Source organism: Salvelinus sp. IW2-2015, linkage group LG1, assembly GCF_002910315.2.
Source record: "Salvelinus sp. IW2-2015 linkage group LG1, ASM291031v2, whole genome shotgun sequence".
Taxonomy (NCBI): Eukaryota; Metazoa; Chordata; class Actinopteri; order Salmoniformes; family Salmonidae; genus Salvelinus; species Salvelinus sp. IW2-2015.
Window position 1 is genome coordinate 16,331,509 of NC_036838.1, and position 22,980 is coordinate 16,354,488.

The following is a 22,980-nucleotide window of genomic DNA, read 5'->3' on the forward strand; positions in this document are numbered from 1 at the left end:
ACATACTTTTTCCAACCTACACTGTGAATGTTTAAATTATGTATTCAGTATAGAAAAGATAAATACAATAATTTGTGTATTATTAGTATAAGCACACTCTGTTTGTCCATTGTTGTGACTTAAATCAACTCAGATCACATTTATGAAACAAACGTATGCAGAAATCCAGGTAATTCCAAAGGTCACATACTTTTTCTTGCCAGTGTATATATAACACTACATGACCAAAGTATGTAGACACCTACTCGTCGAACATCTCATTCCAAAAACATGAGCATAATATATAGATAGAAAAGTGTGGTACAGCAGTAGTATATAAGATGAGCCATGACGGACCATTTCAGGTCCTTGATGAAGTGCACGCCAAGTAACTTTAAGCTTTTGACCGTCTCTGCTGTGGCCCATTGATGTTGATGGGGGGGCGTGCTCTCTTTGCTGTCTCCTGTAGTCCACGATCAGCTCTTAATTTTTTTAAGTTGAGGGAGAGGTTATTCCCCGGCACCACTCTGCCAGGGCACTAACCTCCTTCTGTAGACTGTCTCATCGTTGTTGGTGATCAGGCCTACCACTGTTGCGTCGTCAGCAAACTGAATGATAGGGTTGTGGTCGTGCCTCAGCCACGCAGTCATGGGGTGAACAGGGAGTACAGGAGGGGGCTGAGACACACCCCTGGGGGACCTCATGTTGAGGATCAGTGTGTTGGAGGTTTTGTTGCCTACACTCACCACCTGGGGACGACCGTCAGAAAGTCTGCGACCCAGTAGGTTCAGGTCGAATGTTTACCTGAGGTTGAAAGGGAAAGGTGTTCCAAGGTTTCCAGCAGATTAACCTCTAATTTCCTCCCAAACCGGATCCGGGAGCACCCCCCACAGTAAAAAAGCTGACTAGCATAGCCTAGCATAGCGTCACAAGTAAATACTAGCATCTAAATATCATTAAATCACAAGTCCAAGACAACCAGATGAAAGATACACATCTTGTGAATCCAGCCATCATTTCTGATTTTTAAAATGTTTTACAGGGAAGACAACAATTGTAATCTATTAGCTAACCACGTTAGCAAAAGACACACATTTTTTTACTCACCAGTAGCCATCACTAATTCGACCAAATAAAAGATATAATACGCACTAACCAAGAAACACTTCATAAGATGAACAGTCTGATAACATATTTATTGTATAGCAATGTTTTTTTGAAAAATGTGCATATTTCAGGTATATAATCACAGTTCTACATTGCAGCTGCAATCTGAAAATAGTGCCAAGCTGCCAGAAAAAATTACAGAGACCAACGGTCAAATACCTAATTACTCATCTTAAAACATTTCTGAAAAATACACAGCGTACAGCAAATGAAACGCAACATCTTGTGAATCAGCCAATATGTCAGATTTTTTAAGTGTTTTACAGCGAAAAAACAAATATAGCATATATTAGCTTAGCACAATAGCCAGAAACACAAGCAATTTACCACAGCACAGGTTAGCGATCGTAACAATACAGCAAAAGATATATAATTTTGGACTAACCTTGATATACTTCATCAGATGACAGTCCTGTAACATCATATTTACACAATGCATATAGGTTTTGTTCGAAAAATGTGCATATTTAGCAGCACAAATCGTGGTTATACAATGTGTCAGTGGCAACAGCCATGTCGGATTTCTGGCGGCGCCATCTTGGAAAGGCACCTAATCTAATCAATAAATAATCGTAAACTTGACTAAAATACAGGTTGGACAGCAAATGAAAGATGCATTAGTTTATTAATGCAACCGCTGAGTTAGATTTTTTAAATTAACGTTACTAAGACATACAGTGTGCGTTACAGCCAGACTAGTGCCGCAATAATGGCGGACAAATCCGTTTACATTTTTTCCACATAAATATGGAATAACATCATAAATATCTCTTACTTTTTGGACGAGCTTCCATCAGAATCTTGGGCAAGGTGTCCTTTGTCCAAAATAATCGTTGCTTGGTTGTAAACGTCGTCTTCAACTTCGGAATTAGCAGCTAACAATAGCTATGTGGCCAAACATGCCCAAATCCTCAAAACGCAATACTAAGGAAATTCCGAAAATAGCAATATACTCGCATAAACTGATATAACTCGGTTTAAAATAACTTCGTTATGATGTTTCTAACAACTATATTGAATTAAATTACAGACGGATATATCTAAGGCTGATAACTGAGCGTTTCAAAATGCCATCCTGAGGTCTTGCTTTGCGTAATGACGAATGTCGAAAAGAGAGCTCCCTCGTTCCTTGGCCTTTTATAAGCTCTGAGAACTACGTAGAACTCCATTCCACTTCATTGGTTACTGACATCCAGGGGAAGGCGGGTGCAGTTCATGTCGACCCATAGGATACATACAGAGCTTTAAACTGATCTGAGAACAGAGCCTCATTTTCAGACCTTCGCAGTTCCTGTCATGAATTTCGCTGCAGAAAGAGTTCTGGTTCACCCACAGACATAATTCAAACGGTTTTAGAAACTAGAGATTGTTTTCTRTCCAATAGTAATAATAATATGCATATTGTACGAGCAAGAATTGAGTACGAGGCAGTTTAATTTGGGAACGATAAATGTCCAAGTTGAAACAGCACCCCCTGTAGTGTCAAGAGGTTTAATGTAAAGCTGAGATCTGAAAGTGTTTATACAATCTTAAGTCTTAAGAGCCATTTAAGATAGTTCCATGCCAATGCTGAACCTCATTCAGGAGGTAGAAGGTTACAGACATAGACTATGGCTGCGTTTACACAGGCTGCACAATCCTGATGTTTTGCCCAAAGATCAAATCTGATTGGCAAAATATCAGAATTGGGCTGCCTGTGTAAACGCAGCCACAGAATCACATTCTAATTCTGTGGTTACAGGTACTTAGGATACATTTGAACTCATTGTCAGCTAGAGGCATTCAGATACAATCGGACAATAATACTGTATGTCTGGATACTTAGAATGATGACCCTTTTGTATAAGGGGGAAAGAGAATTCAACCTTTTCCACCTTTATTGTAGTAAATATAGTAAACCCAAAGTGTAATAGCAGTTTTCAAACCATTAAAAACTACCAGGTTTAAAGATATTATAAACCAAGACAGTATTGTATTTCCTCTACTATATATTATTGGTTGATTGATGGATGGATTGAATCATTCATTCATAGATTATTTTTTTTTGGTGCTTAGCCCATATTAGCTTACAAGACACTAGCCATCAAATTGTACACGAAACATAAAACAAAATGAAATGTTACATGTATAGATCACAGATTATAAAAGCATACTGTTTGGTGACATAACCTTTGTCTCAAGCTGTATTCGTTTGTTTCATTGCAGATACAAGATGTGTTAGACTCAGTTAAACCCACACTCTGTGAGATGTGCATGCCACCAAACAGTGGGCCACCAACAAAAAACGTAAGCAATTGAGCGAATGCATTCCATCACATTTTCACACGGACTTCTGTTATACATCTGTTGTGATATATCTGTAGTGCTCAAGGAATGTCTTGAAAGTTTGAGCAACACTTATTTTTGAAACATCATTTACATTATGATTTATTGCTACACATAATTTGCTTCCAAAGCCTCCTTTGACAACAAATGCATAGACAAAGGAATCATTGTCCTTTTTTGTTAAGGTGATTGTACTGCGCTAATATTATTACAGTTCATTATTTGTAAGTCATTTTATTACAAATCAGGTATTTTTCATGACATCTCCCAGACTGTGGCTTTAAGTTTCATTGAATATTTCTAGATTTACAGCACAATAGATCAGATTAAAACAATAATTGAAAGACTAAAAAGGGTTGAAACATGGGCACATGTAGTATGGACAACTTTGAATGTCATTGAGCTTTGTCTATTTACCAGACTGACCACATGTATAGTCACGATTCATTTTTATTCTTTTCATTGACAGAATTTTGCGTTCTGATTGGCTGTGAAAGTTAAGTCATCTTTGATGACACGTTTAATTGGTGTGTTAAGTAGGAAGCAGTGGCATCAGTTCAGCTAAACCAAGGGTATGGCAAAGTGGGTGGCAAGGATCCCCCCCCTAAAGGGATTCTTTAGAAGTTTAAGTTCATTTGCTGCATTTCTACACAATTTAAAAACTCAAAAATGCTATTTGGAGAACAGCAAAAATTAAAACAAATGACCCCCGACATTAATTATCACCACAAAATTTGTTTTAAAGGTCTGTTGAATGGTGTGCACAATGTTAACCATCACTCAACCTCATCATAAATTGACTAATTTACTTATGGAACGGTGCATACAGTGCAACATGAAGTAGATGCATAATACACGCTATCAAGTCACAACAAGGCCGACTTCAAATGCCAACATCGATGTGAACGTTTATTTTCGTGACAATGCCAGTATTGCAAAAAAAAATCCCTGGCAAAAATGAAAACACAAAGCTGACCTCACTCTTTGGTCCTAAAAAGCCGCTGTATGTAAAATGTTGTGTGTTATAGCTTGGGATATAAATACATGTGACTCTGGATGACAACATAATGTGTGTTTCCAACATTATGACTGTTTTCCTAAAGAAGTGAAATCCTCTTTGTGTTTTGTTTCCTTGCCATGATACTAACGAGTATTGCGATACTGGTATCGTCCCGGCCCTAATACCATAATATTAAACCAAAATTGCACCAGCCTACTGGGTGAATTAAAATATCAATTACAGCTATCACAATATATATTTTAATAGCAATAACATAGCTTTTGGTTTCGAATGGTCACTAAAAAGTAGGACTCCCCCACCTCCCAATTCCTAATTGGCTATCAGATTACAACAAGGCTTCTCTAGGAAGTAATGATAGAATTACCCATGAGATACACTGAAAAGACAATATAAAAGAGGAATTATAAACTGGGTGGTTTGGGCCCTGAATGCTGATTGGCTGAAAGCCATGGTATATCAGACCATAAAACACGGGTATGACAAACATTTATTTTTACAGCTCTATTTACGTTGGTAACCAGTTTATATTAGCAATAAGGCACCTCGGGACTTTGTGGTATATGCACAATATACCATGGCTAAGTGCTGTATCCAGGCACTCCGCAACAAGAACAGCCATTAGCCGTGGAATATTGGCCATATATCACCCCCCCCCCGGGCATTATTGGTTAAATATAGCATATATGTTAATAATTGTTATATGGATGTGTGTGTGAAAGAGGGTGTGAGTGGGTGTACAGTGTGTGTATATGTCTGTGCATATGAATGGTAGAGCGAAGGAGGGTGAATAAGAATATGTGTAGGGAGGGTGAGCAGAGGCACAATGCCAATTCACTACACAAAATGTCGTATATCTGATCTCGTTTTTAACTTCAAATCAGCTGTCTCATTTGTAATGTCCTTCTGTAGGGTGGCTTGCCCTGAATCCAAAGTGACACCAGAGGTCTTTGTTAGCGTGCGGACCCCTACTTGGCAGGCAGTTCCATATCCCATCCACCCCTGCTCTTTCTCTGAGTCAGCCCTCAGCTTGCCTAGTTATGTATGTGTGAGACAGAGTGTAAGATAGAGATAATGTGTGTGCAGTTGTGTCTCTGTGTGTTTGTGTGTGTGTTTGTGCATATGTGCGTGTGTGTTTTTGTCTGTGTGTGGGTGCCAGCATTTGTGTGTGTATGTGAGTATTTGCACAGTCAGTTTCAGTGACATGGCCAGGGATATCAGACCTCAGGATAAGACTCAGATGCAGACACCCCTTACCTCTAGGGACGCAACCTGGCATCCTACCCGGGCACATACCTGGTTGACCAGGGTGCCGGCGGTGGAACTCAGCGATGAGGGCTGGGTCAAGGATGTTCCTAGTGGGGACCCAACACCTCTCCTCTGGGCCATAACCCTCCCAGTCAACCAGGTACTGGAATCCCCTGCCCCGAGGTCGAACGCTCAGGGGACACCTCACCGTGTATGCCGGATGGCCATCAATGAGACGGGGGGAGGGGTGGGCCTGGAAAGAGGAGACAGAGGTTTAATCCTTGATACATGAAACGTGGGATGTATACGAAGGGTAAGGGGCAACAGAAGATGAACAGCAGAGGGGCTAAGGATCTTGGAAATGGGGAAGGGGCCGATAAACCTGGGGGAAAGTTTGTATGACTCTACCCGGAGGGGCAGATCCCGAGTAGACAGCCATACCCATCCTTTAAGACAATAGCGGGAGCCGGGGTCCGGTGGCCAAGTTCTCTTCCAGGTTACACCGACAGCGGCGGATGAGCATCTGTGCAGAGGGTATGTTGACCTCTTCCTCTTGCTCTGGGAAAAGCGGGGGCTGATAACCCATGGAGCACTCGAAGGGCGAGAGCCCGGTGACTGAGCAGGGAAGGGTGTTCTGGGAGTTATCCACCCACACGAGTTGCTGGCCCCAGGTGGTGGAGTTGGCCGAGACGAGGCACTGAAGAGTTGTCTCCAGGTCCTGATTGGCACACTCCGACTGGCCGTTGGATTGGGTATGAAACCCGGAGGACAGGGTGGCCGACGACCCGATGAGTGTGCAGAATGCCTTCCAGACGACCGGAGGGCGAGAACGGAGGACCACTGTCGGAAACCATGGATCCTGAAGACGTGGTGCACCATGAGCTGGGCCGTCTCCTTGGCCGACGGTAGCTAATTGAGGGGAATGAAATGGGCGGCTTTGGAAAACCTGTCCACCACTGTGAGGATAGTGGTGTTGCCATCAGATGGAGGGAGACCAGTGACGGTCCAGGGATATATGTGACCAGGGACGGTGAGGGACAGGAAGAGGTTGAAGGAGGCCAGCCGGAGCTTGCCGAGGAGTCTTGTTCTGAGCACAGACAGAGCAGGCGGCACCGAACACGGAGACGTCCGGAACCATGGTGGGCCACCAAAAGTGTTGTCGCACAAAGGCCAGGGTCCAACGGGAGCCAGGGTGGCAGGCAAGCCTGGAGGAATGAGCCCATTCCAGGGCCGGGGAGCGGGCAGCGTCTGGGACAAACATCCGGTTAGCCGGGGCCCCCCACCCGCTCTGCCTCACGGACCTGGATCTCTATTTGCCTGACGAGGGTAGCCACCAGGCACGAGGTAGGAAGAATGGTCTTGCGGTTCGAGGGTGTAGAAGCGGGGCACTCGGGAAGCCGGGGTGGCCTGGAGAGATGCACTGCTGACAGCTGTGTTACTTGGGGTCTGGGAGGCTACTGTCGTGGCCGACGGCCTCACAGATAATCCGTGGAATTTCTCCAGCAATGTATTCAAGGCACAGTCATGGCGTTCTGCCAAGGCCTGGAATCCGTCCATAAGACCTTGGAGTAACTCCTCGTGTCTCCCAATGGTGGCTCCTTGGGAGGAGATGGCGCCGTGGAGCTGTTCCGAGTCTGCTGGGTCAGTCATTGCCAGTTCGTACTATCAGACCTTGGCATAAGACCCAGATGCAGACAGTTCGAAGTAACAAAAGTTCATTACAAAAACAGGGGCAGGCAAACGACAGATCAAATCAAAATCAAATCAAATATATTTGTCACATACACATGGTTAGCAGGTGTTAATGCAAGTGTAGCGAAATGCTTGTGCTTCTAGTTCCGACCATGCAGTAATATAACCTAACAATTTCACAACAACTACCTTATACACACAAGTGTTAAGGAATGAATACGAATATGTACATAAAAATATATAAATGAGTGATGGCCGAACGGCATAGGCAAGATGCAGTAGATGGTATAGAGTACAGTATATACATATGAGATGAGTAATGTGGGTATGAAAACATATAAAGCGGTATTGTTTAAAGTGGCTAGTAATACATTACATCAAGATGGCAAGATGCAGTAGATGGTATAGCGTACAGTATATACATATGAGATGTGTAATGTAGGGTATGATAACATTATATAAAGTGGCATTGTTTAAAGTGGCTAGTGATACATTTAATTACATCAAGATGGCAAGATGCAGTAGATGGTGTAGCGTACAGTATATACATATGAGATGAGTAATGTAGGGTAAGTAAACATTATATAATATAAAGTGGCTAGTGATAAATTGATTACATTAATTTGTCCATTTATTAAAGTGGCTGGAGTTGAGTCAGTATGTTGGCAGCAGCCACTCAATGTTAGTGATGGCTGTTTAACAGTCTGATGGCCTTGAGATAGAAGTTGTTTTTCAGTCTCTCGGTCCCCGCTTTGATGCACCTGTACTGACCTCGCCTTCTGGATGATAGCGGGGTGAACAGGCAGTGGATTGTTGTCCTTGATGATCTTTTTGGCCTTCCTGTGACATCGGATGGTGTAGGTGTCAAGGGAAGGTAGAGGTCAGTAATCCAGAGCAGAGTCCAAAAGGTTCAGAACAGGCAGGCAGGCTCACGGTCAGGGCAGGCAGAATGGACAAAACCGTGAAAAGTAGAAAACAGGGCCTAGAGAGAAATACAGGAGTACGGGAAAAATGCTGGTAGGCCTAATGAGACAAGCACAAGACACGTGAAAAATATCAGGGTGTGACAAGGCAAGGGTGTTTCACGCCAACCATGGTGCTTCAGGCTAACTCTTGACTCTTTCCTCACACAGCTTGGGTCTGGCACTCGCCTACCTGTCTGCGTGACATTTTATGTAAAGTAGTTGCTGAGGAAGCAGGCAGCATAGAGTCCTATATGTGCCATTCGGGACAAAGCTACTATTTCCCTCTGAGTGGGAGGTGACGTTATGAGTCATTGTTTTGTCCCAACTTTGTATTTTGTGTGCCAAGTGCCAACACCATTGTTTTGATAAATACCTCTCCAGCTCTTCTTTGTTCTTGACGGGAACGCTTACTGTTGGCCTAGCTGTGTACCAAATGGCACCCTATTCCCTATTTAGTGCTGTACTTTTGATTTGGCTGGTCAAAAGTTGTGCACTATATAGGGAATAGGGTGCCATTTGGGACGCCAGCCTACTGTTTGGTTGCAGGGGTTTTTAGCTAGAAATGGCGTGTTGACATTGCTAATGGTTATGATTGCTAAGCAAGTGAAGCCCTGGCTTTGACCTTTTGTTTGAAGTCCACAGCTTAGCCACGGCCTGAGTCACTCCACTGAGGACAGACTGACGGATGGACACATTGAGCCTGAAGGGGGAGAACAATCTGTCATAAAAATATATATAATTACATTCGTGCTGCGTTGTTGCCACGTGTGCCTGGTCACCACAAAATGTTTTTTGTTTGTTGGGAAAATGTAAAAGGGTTCCGTATATGGTGCCATACTGTCTGTGTGTGTGTGTGTCTGTGTCTGTGCATGACATTTGTGTGGGTGTATGCAAACAGTACGTGTGATCAGAGAGCAAATATCAAAGTACTGCATCTGGACTTTGATGATAGAAAACCCTTTACATTCACTGAACACATTACAGTAATCAGGCTCCCTAAAGATGTTTGTGCATGTGTTTGGATGATGCGTATGGCATCACTGTTGATTCTTGTCTCTGCATCTACTCTAATATTCTTGAAAGACTTAATTGCAGTAAGTTGTCACAAGTTGATCAAAGACAGTGAGCAATAGAGAGACAGTCGGACAATATGAAGGCAGGCGAAGAGAGAAAAGAGTCTTTCTTATCCCGTCACATATCTCCAGATATTGGAGAGCTTTCTACTGTTTTTCTACCGTATGGGCTATTGAAGTTTATTTTATTATTGCTGAAATATTGATACCCCCCAAAATAGTTTTTTTTCTCTCAGTGTTTATTTATTTGACATGGGGACAATTCAAAATGAAAAAAGAGTGGGAAGGATGAAAGAAAAGGCAATATGAAGGCTAGGTTTTGCATTATTCCCCCATTTTACGACAAATACCACAGCAACAGCGATCGAGTCCTGTATTTAATCAAGCCTTTATAAAATATTAATGCTGGGAGATGGGCATTTTCTCCCATTTTCTCCCTCAATTCCCACCTGTTTTGTGAGATGTTGTCCTACTGGCTATGGAGCCTGAGTCCTGTGTTCTAATTTCAGATAGGGAGGGAGTAGCAGTTCGGATGTGCAATGAAGCCAAAGGGTATATAGGGGACTGTTAGAATGTATTTTAATCACATTAATAGAAGTCTTGGCAGATTTTAACTTCATTCTTTGGCCCCTACCTTGTTCGTGTTCGTACCGCACCTTTAACAATCTATAGAAATGACTGATCTTCTAATTCAATGTGCCCCTATTCTGTGAAGGGCATGCCATGTGGGAATTGAGTTAATCATAGGTAGCGCTGCAGTGTCTTGTCATAGTACATATGTTGACTGCCTTACTGGGAGGTGATGACTTCTCCTCTTCCCTCTCTCGCTGGCTGTGAAATAGGAACTTTGCTTCTTGATGACTAGATAGAACATCCTTGACATAAAAGAAAGAGAAAAACCTTGACCATACTATAAAGGGCATACTGTGAAGTGCTACAAATGTATATAATAAACATGTTGGGATTGGCAGGTTCAAGGCTGTTTTAGAATCTGACATTTTGAACATGTCATGTTCCTTTGACGCATGGAATTGTTTATCGACTGTAGCTATGTGGAACTATCCTTCACTTTCTGTCAATCTTCTCTGATGTTATTAAAGGTCCATTGCAGTCATACATGTGATTATCCTGTGTTTTATATATATTTCCACACTATTAGGTTGGAATAATACTGTGAAAATTATGATAATGCCTGTTTAGTGTAAGAGCTGTTGAAAAGACTGCCTGAAATGTTGGCCTGCCCGGCGACATGACCAGGTGGTAAATTAGTTAATAGACCAATAAGAAAAAGTTCCAAACCTCTCTGCCAATAACAGCTAGTTGTCAGTTTTCCACTCCCTACTCAGACCATTTCCAGACAGTCCTAGAAAAATTATTGCTTGAGAAATTGCTCCTTGCTTAGAAGCATTGTTTTTGTTTATTTTTGACCATTTTAATTGAAAACAATAACACTAAGGTACCCATGATTTGATATTGAGAGAGAAACAGCTGCATTAGTCCTTTAAGTATTGCATTCACAATAGTGTCAACTGTCAATCAATGAAATCAATGCATTCTATAGAAACTCTTCAACAACATGTTATATACCTCCAGAAAGCATGAAATCTCAGCTTGACTTTGATTGCCTTGATTGCCAGATCCACACAGATTCGGACGAGGGCGAGGGGAACATCAAGTACACCATCTCCGGGGAAGGGGCGGGCACGATCTTCATCATCGACGAGCTGACGGGCGACATCCACGCCACCGAGCGATTAGACCGCGAGGAGCAGAGCTACTACACCCTCAGAGCTCAGGCCCGGGACCGGCTCACCAACCACCTGCTGGAATCCGAGTCAGAGTTTGTCATCAAAGTCCAGGATATCAACGACAGTGAACCCAAGTTCCTGGAAGGGCCCTATATCGGGAGTGTGGGAGAGCTTTCACAAATAGGTAAGGAGGGAGGGGTGTGTGTGTATTTGTGAAACAAAGGCGGTGCTGGATTGCAGGAATGTGTTCTGACTATGTTCAGGTCTGATCATGAAGATGTGAGCAGTTCATTTTAAGTATCAGAGATACAGTATGTGTCCATAGGGAAAAGTGGTAGTGCCTTCATTACCTGTCATTGGGAGGACATTAAATAGTATTTGAAGAGACATTTGTTGATGTTACAATTTTTACCCAGGTCAGATTTGGACAATGCTACCCAATCCAGTCCCAAGATTACAATCGCCAGAGGTATAAGTTTGAGAGTTTGTAAGGAAATGAGAAACCTTGTTTATGCCTCTGTGAGTGTTTTCGAGGTAAAGTACAGAAAGAGTTTTGTGTGTGTGTCAGAGAGAGTCTACTTGTAAGTAGGGGATACTAGGCTAAATGTAATGTCTCTCGCCCTCCTTCGCTCCTGATTGGAATTAATTCCTGCCTTCTCAGCACGTTTTGGCCTTTTTTTCTGCCGGCAGTGCTTATTGAAACAGGGGGAAGAGAAGAGACAGAAGGCAAGATAACAGTGTAGAGAGAGACAGAGCGAGAGAGATGGGGAGAATAGTTCATGTTCGCGCCCTCCATTTCTCCTCCCCCCACTTGTTCCCCCACCTCTCAGTCAAATTACACACAAAATTAGTGTGCACTTCATGTTCTATACATTGACTACAGTGCCAATGCTAATGAGATAACTGGAGTGCTTAGTCAAGCACTTCTCTCCGTTTAGTTTTCTGGTCATATTTGCTCTTCCTGTAGAACAACAGCTAATGGCGTTGCTGTGGCACCACTGTGATAAGGTCACAGTCACCGCGGTGCATGGTTGAGAGGCTGGGGGCTTGGGTGACAGAATGCCGATCAATGATGCACACTTCAAACCAAACGCACAGCGCTAAGGGCCACTGCGTAGGCCTAGTTGATGGTGGCGCTCACACTTCAATATGATGTATGCTAAAGTGTACATGAGTGTATTTACCTGAATTACTTGGTCCTAGTAGCAGCCATCTTATGACGGAAGAAGTTACACTTGTTAAATGTTTTTATGGAAAATGTGAACTATATGACGCCTTGTGAGATAATTTTGAAATCAATTTAAATATAATTGGAAACTATTGTGTGAATGGAAAAGTGAAGGAATGACAATACATTTATTATTCTCTTTCCAAACATGCGTGTCAACTTTTGAGTTAATATGTGTTTTTTTTTGCCATTCCAGACACGTCCCATACATTGCACTGCCATCAAGCTTTACCATTTGACTAATTGATTAGCACAAATCAGCATTTGTTTCTGATGTCGTTTCACTCTATCCAGACACTTTAATCTCTGGCATGGAGTGAGACAAATGTGAGAACCACTGATCTGAGACGGTACTGGATGGAACGGTAATGGGAGCAGGTTTCCAGTATTATCCCAGGCTTCGTTCCTAATGGCACCCTATGCCCTACACATAGTGTACTGCTTTTTACCAGATGCCTAGTGGCCCTAGCGCACTACTGTATGTAGTAGGGTGCCATTTGGGAGACATCTTCAGCCAGTAGCATGCACATGCTCACTGTGCTTTTTTATGGCCTTGGTGGAAAGCTGGTCTGCAATAATAACAAGAAAGTAATCACAAGGCAGCCTGCGGCATATTCATTTTCACTTATCGCTCCTGTCATGTTCTTCCTAACATGGCCCTGTCATAGCTCATGGCCCCTATGAGAGAGGGCCCGGGAACCAAAATATATTTCTTTACATATCATTTAAAGTCTGCTTGTTGTTTCGGCTCGGTTAACGCCTAGGAAGAGAGGAGGGGAGAATAAACTAGGCCTGTCAGGCCGAAGATGAATGCCGAGGGATCATTCGCCGCCGTCCTGTGAAGACATGGCCCGGCTAATGAAAAAGGAGTCCTAAATCAAATTTGCGTCACGACGTTGGATGAATTTTGCATTGAGCCGTGTGAATGTCTTCATGTTCGGACCATTGGTTGAACAGGAATAGAGTCGTGCTGTGGCTGTTTCACCTCTGTATTAAGGGCCCTATACATGTTCTATGTAGTTTAGTTTAGTTTAGTTTATTAGGATCCTCATTAGCTACTTCACATGCAGTAGTTACTCTAACTGGGGTCCACATAAAACATACAAAATACTTGACAAAGTACACAACAGTAATAGACAAGTACAACATAAGATATGACATTAAATAAAAAAATATGTATTTTTATAAAAAATGAATTAAAATAAGAGTTATAATGTACAGTTGAAGTCAGAAGTTTACATACACCTTAGCCAAATACATTTAAACTCAGTTTTTTTTAAATCCTGACATTTAATCCAAGTAAAAATTCCCTTTCTTAGGTCAGTTAGGATCACCACTTTATTTGTGTGAAATGTCAGAATAATGGTAGAGAGAATGATTTATTTCAGCTTTTATTTCTTTCATCACATTCCCAGTGGGTCAGAAGTTTACATACACTCAAATAGTATTTGGTAGCATTGCCCTTTAAATGGTTTAACATCGGTCAAACGTTTTGGGTAGCCTTCCACAAGCTTCCCACAATAAGTTGGGTGAATTTTGACCCATTCCCCCTGACAGAGCTGGTGTAACTTAGTCAGGTTTTTAGGCCTCCTTGCTCGCACACGCTTTTTCAGTTATGCCCACAAATTTTCTATGGGATTGAGGTCAGGGCTTTGTGATGGCCACTCCAATACCTTGACTTTGTTGTCCTTAAGCCATTTTGCCTCAACTTTGGAAGTATGCCTGGGGTCGTTGTCCATTTGGAAGACCCATTTGCGACCATGCTTTAACTTCCTGACTGATGTCTTGAGATGTTGCTTCAATATATCCACATAATTTTCTTAACTCATGATGCCATCTATTTTGTGAAGTGCACCAGACCCTCCTGCAGCAAAGCACCCCCACAACATGATGCTGCCACCACTGTGCTTCACGTTTGGGATGGTATTCTTCGGCTTGCAAGCCTCCCCCTTTTCCCTCCATGCATATCAATGGTCAAACAGCTCTATTTTTGTTTCATCAGACCAGAGGACATTTCTCCAAAAAGTAAGATCTTTGTCCCAATGTGCAGTTGCAAACCGTAGTCTGGCTTTTTATTGTGGTTTTGGAGCAGTGGCTTCTTCCTTGCTAAGCGGCCTTTCAGGTTATGTCAATATAGGACTTGTTTTACTGTGGATATAGATACTTTTGTACCTGTTTCCTCCAGCATCTTCACAAGGTCCTGTAGTTGTTGTTCATCTGTTCATCTTGTTGTTCATCTCTAGGAGACAGAACGCGTCTCCTTCCTGAGCGGTATGAGGGCTGTTAGGTCCCATCGTGTTTGTACAGATGAACGTGGGACCTTCAGGCATTTGGACCTTCAGGCTCCCGAGGATGAACCAGACTTGTGGAGGTCTACATATTTTTTTCTGAGGTCTTGGCTGATTTCTTTAGATTTTACCATGATGTCAAGCAAATAGGCACTGAGTTTGAAGGTAGGCCTTGAAAAACATCCACAGGTACACATTCAATTGACATCAATTAGCCTATCAGAAGCTTCTAAAGCCATGACATCATTTTCTGGAATTTTCCACGCTGTTTAAAGGCACAGTCAAATTAGTGTATGTAGACTTCTGACCCACTGGAATTGTGATTTAGTGAATTATAAGTGAAATAATCTGTCTGTAAAAAATTGTTGGAAAAATGACTTGTGTCATGCACAAAGTAGATGTCCTAACGGACTTGGCAAAACTATAGTTTGTTAACAAGAAATGTGTGGAGTGGTTGAAAAACGAGGTTTAATGACTCCAACCTAAGTGTATGTAAACTTCCGACATAAACTGTATATAGGAAAGACACCAATCGACAACAACAATACAATTTACACACTATTCATATTCTTATATACAGTACTGTTTAATTAGATATGTAGAAAGAGGAGAGGTGCTGTGATACAATCTGTTTTTTTAAGCTAAACTTGCTTTTTGCCTGAGTATCCTCTGGTGTCAGGGCATTCCACGATGACATGGCTCTATACATAACTGAGCGACAAATTACATCCGTTTTTTGGCATGGTTTATCGTGAAGAAACTCATGTCTGGTGGGCTACAGTGCATTCGGAAAGTATTCAGACCCGTTGACCTTTTCCACATTTTGTTTTTTCCCTCATCAGTCTACACACAATACTGTACCCAATAATGACAAAGCAAAAACAGGTTTATAGAAATGTTAGCAACTGTATAAAACATTTCTTTTAACTGAAATATTACATTTACAAGTATTCAAATCAAATCAAATTATTAGTCACACGCGCTGAATACAACAGCTGTAGACCTTATGGTGAAATGCTTACTTACGAGCCCCTAACCAACAATGCAGTTTTTAAAAAATATGAGTAAGAATAAGAAATAAAAGTAACAAGTAATTAAAGAGCAGCAGCAAAATAACAATAGCGAGACTATAAAAAAAACGGGTTACCGGTACATAGTCAAAGTGCGGGGGTACCTTAGTTGAGGTAATATGTACATGGATTTATTAAAGTGACTGTGCGTAGATGATAACAGCAGATATTAGCAGCAGTGTAAAAGAGGGGGGAAGTGTACTGCAAATAGTCTGGGTAGCCATTTATTTAGATGTTCAGAAGTCTTATGGCTTGGGGGTAGAAGCTGTTTAGAAGCCTCTTGGACCTAGACTTGGTGCTCTGGTACTGCTTGCCGTGCGGTAACAGAGAGAACAGTCTATGACTAGGGTGGCTGGAGTCTGACATTTTTCGGGCCTTCTTCTGACACCGCCTGGTGTAGAAGTCCTGGATGGCACGAAGCTTGGCCCCAGTGATGTACTGAGCCGTACGAACTACCATCTGTAGTGCCTTGCAGTCGGAGGTCGAGCAGTTGCCATACCAGGCAGTGATGCAACCAGTCAGGATGCTCTCGATGGTGCAGCTGTAGAACCTTTTGAGGATCTGGGGACCCATGTCACTTTTTAGTCTCCTGAGGGGGAATAGGTTTTGTCATGCCCTCTTCATGACTGTCTTGGTGTGCTTGGACCATGTTAGTTTGTTGGTGATGTGGACACCAAGGAACTTGAAGCTCTCAACCTGCTCCACTACACCACCGTCGATGAGAATGGGGGCGTGCTCGGTCCTCTTTTTCCTGAAGTCCACAATCATCTCCTTTGTCTTGATAACGTTGAGGGAGAGGTTGTTGTCCTGGCACCACACGGCCAGGTCTCTGACCTCCCTATAGGCTGTCTCGTCGTTGTGTGATCAGGCCTACCACTGTTGTGTCATCAGCAAACGTAATGATGGTGTTGGAGCCGTGCCTGGCCGTGCAGTCATGAGTGAACAGGGAGTACAGGAGGGGACTGAGCACGCACCCTTGAGGGGCCCCTGTGTTGAGGATCAATATGGCGGATGTGTTGTTACCTACCCTTATCACCTGGGGGCGGCCCATCAGGAAATCCAGGATACAGTTGCAGAGGGAGGTGTTTAGTCCCAGGGTCCTTAGCTTATTGATGAGCTTTGAGGGCACTATGGTGTTGAATTCTGAGCTGTAGTCAATGAATAGCATTATCACATCGGTGTTCCTTTTGTCCAGGTGGGAAAGGGCAGTGTGGAGTGCAATAGAGATTACATCATATGTGGATATTTTAGGGCGGTATGCAAATTGTGTGGGTCTAGCGTTTCTGGGATAATGGTGTTGATGTGAGTCATGACCAGCCTTTCAAAGCACTTCATGGCTACAGACGTGAGTGCTACGGGTTGGTAGTCCTTTAGGCAGGTTACCTTAGTGTTCTTGGGCACAGAGACTATGTTGGTCTGCTTAGGGCTAGGCCCCTTTTTTCTCAATTTCTGCCTGAATGATGTGCCCAAATTAAACTGCCTGTTGCTCAGGCCCTGAAGCCAGGATACGCATATAATTTGTACCATTGGAAAGAAAACACTTTAAAGTTTGTAGAAATGTTAAAATAATGTAGGAGAATATAACACAATAGATATGGTAACTTCAAAACGAATAAGAAATATCAGTTTTAGTACAGGGACACAGTCTTGGAAATTCGTGTTTGCGCGCGCCATGAAGACAGGACGCACCTGCTAAAATCGGTTTCCTATTGAACATACTTCTTTTCGTAAGAAATATTATAGTTTGATTACATTTTAGGGTATCTGAGGAGTAAATAGAAACGTATTTTGACTTGTTGAAGCAAAGTTTCTCTGTATGTTGAACGAGTGGATTACTCAAATGGATGGCGCCAACTAAACTGACATTTTGGGATATAAAGAATGATTTTATCTAACAAAAAGACACTACATGTTATAGCTGGGGCCCTTTGGATTACAAATCAGAGGAAGATTTTCAAAAAGTAAGTGAATATTTAATCGCTATTTGTGAATTTGTGAAACCTGTGCCGGTGGAAAAATATTTTGATGTGGGATGCCGTCCTCAAACAATCGCATGGCATGTTTTCGCTGTAATAGCTACTGTAAATCAGACAGTGCAGTTAGATTAACAAGAATTTAAGCGTTCAACCGATATAAGACTCTTATATGTACCTAACTGTTTAATATCCATAATATTTATGATTATTTATTTGAATTGCGCACCCTCCAGTTTCACCGGAAGTTGTCCCGCTAGTGGGACTCCTAGGCCTAAAAATGTATACATGTTGGTATTACAGACTCAGACAGGGAGAGGTTGAAAATGTCAGTGAAGACACCTGTCAGTTTATCAGCACATGCTCGCGGTACACGTCCTGGTAATCCGTCTTGCCCTGCGAATGTTGCTTGTAATCCATGGCTTCTGGTTAGGGTATGTACGTACGGTCACTGTGGGGACGACGTCATCGATGCACTTATTGATGAAGCCAATGACTGATGTGGTGTGCTCCTCAATGCCATCTGAGGAATCCTGGAAAATATTCCAGTCTGTGCTAGCAAAACAGTCCTGTAGCTTAGCATCTGCTTCATCTGACCACTTTTTTATTGGTCGAGTCACTGGTGCTTCCTGCTTTAATTTCCGCTTGTAAGCAGGAATCCGGAGGATGAGGGAGAGCTTTGCATGCGTTTCTGTGTGTGGAGTAAAGGAGGTCCAGAGTTATTTTCCCTGTGGTTGCACATTTAACATGCAGATAGAAATTTGGTAAGACGGAGGTTTCCCTACATTAAAGTCTCCGGTTACTAGGAGTGCTGCCTCTGGGTGAGCGTTGTCCTGTTTGCGCGTTGTCCTGTTTACAGCTCATTCAATGCTGTCTTATTGCCAGCATCAGTCTGTGGTGGTATGTAGACAGCTACAAAAACTCCAGATGTAAACTCTCTTTAGTCTACAGCTTATCATGAGATACTCTACCTCAGGCGAGCAAAACCTCGAGACTTCTTTAGATATTGCACACCAGCTGTTATTTACAAAAATACATAGTACGCCACCCCTTGTCTTACCAAACGCCGCTGTTCTGTCCTGCTGATACAGTGTATAACCAGCCAGCTGTATGTTGATAATGTCGTCGTTCAGCCACAACTCCGTGAAGCATAAGATATAACAGTTTTGAATTTCCCGTTGGTAGTTTAATTTTCCGCGTAGGTCATCGATTTTATTTTCCAAAGTTTTCACGTTTGCTAGCAGAATGGAATGAAGTGGGGATTTATTCGATCGCCTATGAATTCTCAGAAGGCAGCCCACCCTCTGGCCCCTTTTTCTCCGCCTTCTCTTCATGCAAATGACGGGGATCTGGGCCTGTTCCCGGGGAAGCAGTATATCATTCACATCGGGCTCGTCGGACTCGTTAAAGGAAAAAAAGGATTCTGCCAGTCTGTGGTGAGTAATCGCAGTTCTGATGGAGATAAGTTATTTTCGGTCATAAGAGACGGTAGCAGCAACATTATGTACAAAATAAGTAAAAGAATTCAGTTACAAACAACGTAAAGAATCAAACAAAAAACACAATTGGTTAGGAATACGTAAAACGTCAGCCTTGTTCTCCGGCACCATCTTGTCAGATCCTTTATTCAGTCTTTTATTAAAGCTCTTTTGGCAGCGATTACAGTCTTGAGTCGTCTTGGGTATGATTCTACATGCTTGACACACCTGTATTTGGGGAGTTTCTCCCATTCTTCTCTGCAGATCCGCTCAAGCCCGTCAGGTTGAATGGGGAGTGTCGCTACACAGCTATTTTTGGGTCTCTCCAGAGATGTTTGATTGGGTTCAAGTCTGTGCTCTGGCTGGGCCACTTAAGGACATTCAGAGACTTATCCTAAAGCCATTCCTGCATTTTCTTGGTGGTGTTCTTAGGGTCGTTGTTCTGTTGGAAGGTGAACCGTCGCCCGAGTCTGTTGTCCTGTTGGAAGGTGAACCGTCGCCCGAGTCTGAGGTCCTGAGCGCTCTGGAGCAGGTTTTCATCAAGGATATCTCTGTACTTTGCTCCGTTCATCTTTCCCTCGATCCTGACTAGTCTCCCAGTCCTTGCCGCTGAAAAACATCCCCACAGCATGATGCTGCTACCAAAATGCTTCACCATAGGGATGGTGCCAGGTTTTCTCTAGACGTTATACTTGGCATTCAGCCCAACGAGTTCAATCATGGTTTCATCAGACCAGAAAATCTTCTTTAGGTGCCTTTAGGTGCTTTTTGGCAAACTCCAAGAGGGCTGTCATGTGCCTTTTACCGAGGAGTGGCTTCCGCCTGGCCACTACCATCAAGGCCTGATTGGTGGAGTGCTGCAGGGATGGTTGTCCTTCTGAAAGGTTCTCTCATCTCCACGGAGGAACTCTGTCAGGGTGACCATCGGGTTCTTGGTCACCGTCCCTGACCAAGGCCCTTCTCCCCCAATTGCTCAGTTTAGCCGGGCGGCCATCTCTAGGAAGAGTCTTGGTGGTTCCAAACTTCCTCCATTTAAGAATGCTGGAGGCCCTGTGTTCTTGGGGACCCCAATTCTGCAGAAATGTTTTGGTACCCTACCCCAGATCTGTACCTCATCACAATGCTGTCTCTGAGCTCTGTGGACAATTCCTTAAAGCTCTTGTCAACTGTGGGACCTTATATAGACAGGTGTGTTCCTTTCTAAATCATGTCCAATCAATTGAGTTTATCACAGATGGACTCCAATCAAGTTGTAGAAACATCTCAAGGATGATCAATGAAAACAGGATGCACCTGAGCTCAATTTTGAGTCTCATAGCAAAGGGTCTGAATACTTATGTAAATAAGGTATTTCATTTTTAAACATTTCTACAAACCTGTTTTCACTTTGTCATTATGGGGTATTGTGTTTAGATTGATGAGGATTTTTTTTAAATGTAATCAATTTTAGGATAAGGCTGTAACATAACCAAATGTGGAAAAAGGGAAGGGGTCTGAATACTTTCTGAATGCAGTGCTGTATTTGCCCCCTTTCTAATTTTCTCTACTTTTGCATTATTTTATACAGAATGTTATCAGATCTTAAACCAAAACCTAATATTAGGAACCTGAGTGAACAAATAACATAACAATTACATACTTTTTTTCATTTGTGTCACCTTTAGCTGCAATGACTCCAATCAAACGCTTGCTGCAGATGTTAATCACTCTCACGTCGCTGTGGAGGAATTGTGGCCCAGTCTTCCATACATAACTGCTTTAACTCAGTGATGTTTGTGGGTTTTGAAGCATTAACTGATCATTTCTAGTCCTTCCACAACATCTCAATAGGGATTAGGTCTGGACTTTGACTAGGCCATTCCAAAACGTACAATTTGTTGCTTTTTAGATATTTTCAGGTAGACTTGATTGTGCGTTTTGGATCATTGTCTTGCTGCATGACCCAGCTGCGCTTCAGCTTCAGCTCACAGACGGATGGCCTGACATTCTCATATAGAATTATCTGATTCAGAGCAGAATTCATGGTCCTTCTATTATCGTCGTCCAGGTCCCGAGGCAGCAAAGCATCCTCAAACCATCACACTAGCACCATCATGGATCGTTTGTATAAGGTTCTTACTGTGGAATGCAGTGTTTGGTTTTCCAGGTGCTTCCAGGTGCTTTTTGGCAAACTTGAGTCAACGTTTTGGAAGAGATGAGTCCCATTAAGGCTGCATGATGCAAATTATTTGAAAAAAGTTGCATGAAAGGAATGAGCTCTGATTTGTTTCTTGTGCAGGCTGCACACACTTCATCAGTCTGTCATACACAATTTGACAAGAGCTTGATAATATTCTCACCAGGCCTCGAATTTCCCAGTGGCATCACCCTTGTGTGGCCATAATGCCCCCTAAAAAATCCATGCCTTTTGCAGCCAAAGTGGCTGGTGTGCCCTTGTGCTGAATATAATAATTATAATTCCCTTCTCCCAGATACTGTGCTCCGAAGCACCTTTCAATCACATGGCTCTCTCAGATGTCTAAATTATTATTAGCCCATGCCTGTCATGTGATCGGGTCCTCTCACAGGCATCTAAGCTAAGAAGAAGGCTACAAGTGAAGACAGACACATAGGGGACGCAACTGCGCAAAAGTTGACCTATTCTATTGGCCCCAAAATTGAAACTCACACGCTGCCTATGTATGCCAGTTAGGCTCTACACCGGTTGTAAGGCGGATTAATGTGCTTAATTTTAAGAAGGTATTTGGACACTTTAGTTGTGATACAAATTTTGAGGTAGGCTACATGAGGTGTGTGACTATGATTTCAAAATGTGCGGTTTCTTGCCTTGCTGCACGCGCTGGGCATCATTTACAAGTGATAGGCTAATACTGTTACACATCAGACTATTCTTAATTGAATGTTGTCTTTACAAATACTAAATAGTATATGTGTAAAATTAGTTTTGATTTAGAATGGACAATTATCATGCACCTGTCTTGGAACATGGGCATGGGGAAAAATACACATCTTTGGACTTAGAAAATGGTGGACGCTTTTCCCATGGTTCATTTTCATGCCTGTTGTAAAGCGAAGCTTCACTCTTAATATTAGGAAAGTTGATAAATAAATATAGTAGTTCTTGAAAGCTGATGGGATCCTCTTTATAATAGAGGCCATCAAAACAATGTTTTCTCGCGCAATTGCATAGCCTATAGAAATGTTGCACAACATGAGCTCATGGGCTCTCATGAAGTGTTTGATTTGATCTTCGATCACATTTGCATTGATGTCAGAATGATTAGAAAGACAATATAGTGCTGAGTACCAGGCTGTTAGTAAGTTTGGTAGGCTACTAATGACCATCAGCAGCATCAGCTCTTGGAGAAGCCTAGTTACTGTGAATAAACGGTCACGTGGAATTTGACTGCGTACATGACGCGTGACCGCTGGTGTGGTGGTAATATGGTCACCGTAACAGCCCTCCCCTCAACCATTAAAGACTATCATGCATGTTGTTGATGTTAGTTCTGTGTGTGCAGTTAAGGGCAAGGCGTACTGCTTTGTTTTGAGTCAGCTGCAGCTTTACTAGGTCTTTCTTTGCTGCACCTGACCATATTACCGGACAGTAATCAAGATGGGACAAGATTAGAGCCTGAACAACTAGTACAGTTGATCTTTGTGACAAAAATGCAGAACATCGTTCACAACAACTTTGTCAATATGACTTGAGCATGATAACTGACCTT

At 42.6% G+C, this 22,980-nt stretch overlaps 1 protein-coding gene across 1 annotated transcript in view; it reads left to right on the plus strand.

The window, feature by feature from the left end:
• LOC111961767 (cadherin-22) overlaps nt 1–22,980 on the plus strand; it is a 161,240-nt gene that overhangs the window by 28,581 nt on the left and 109,679 nt on the right. Inside the window, exon 3 of the mRNA XM_023984292.2 lies at nt 11,105–11,399. Within this exon, the coding sequence (XP_023840060.1) occupies nt 11,105–11,399 (295 nt within the window). The remainder of the gene's footprint in view (nt 1–11,104; nt 11,400–22,980) is intronic.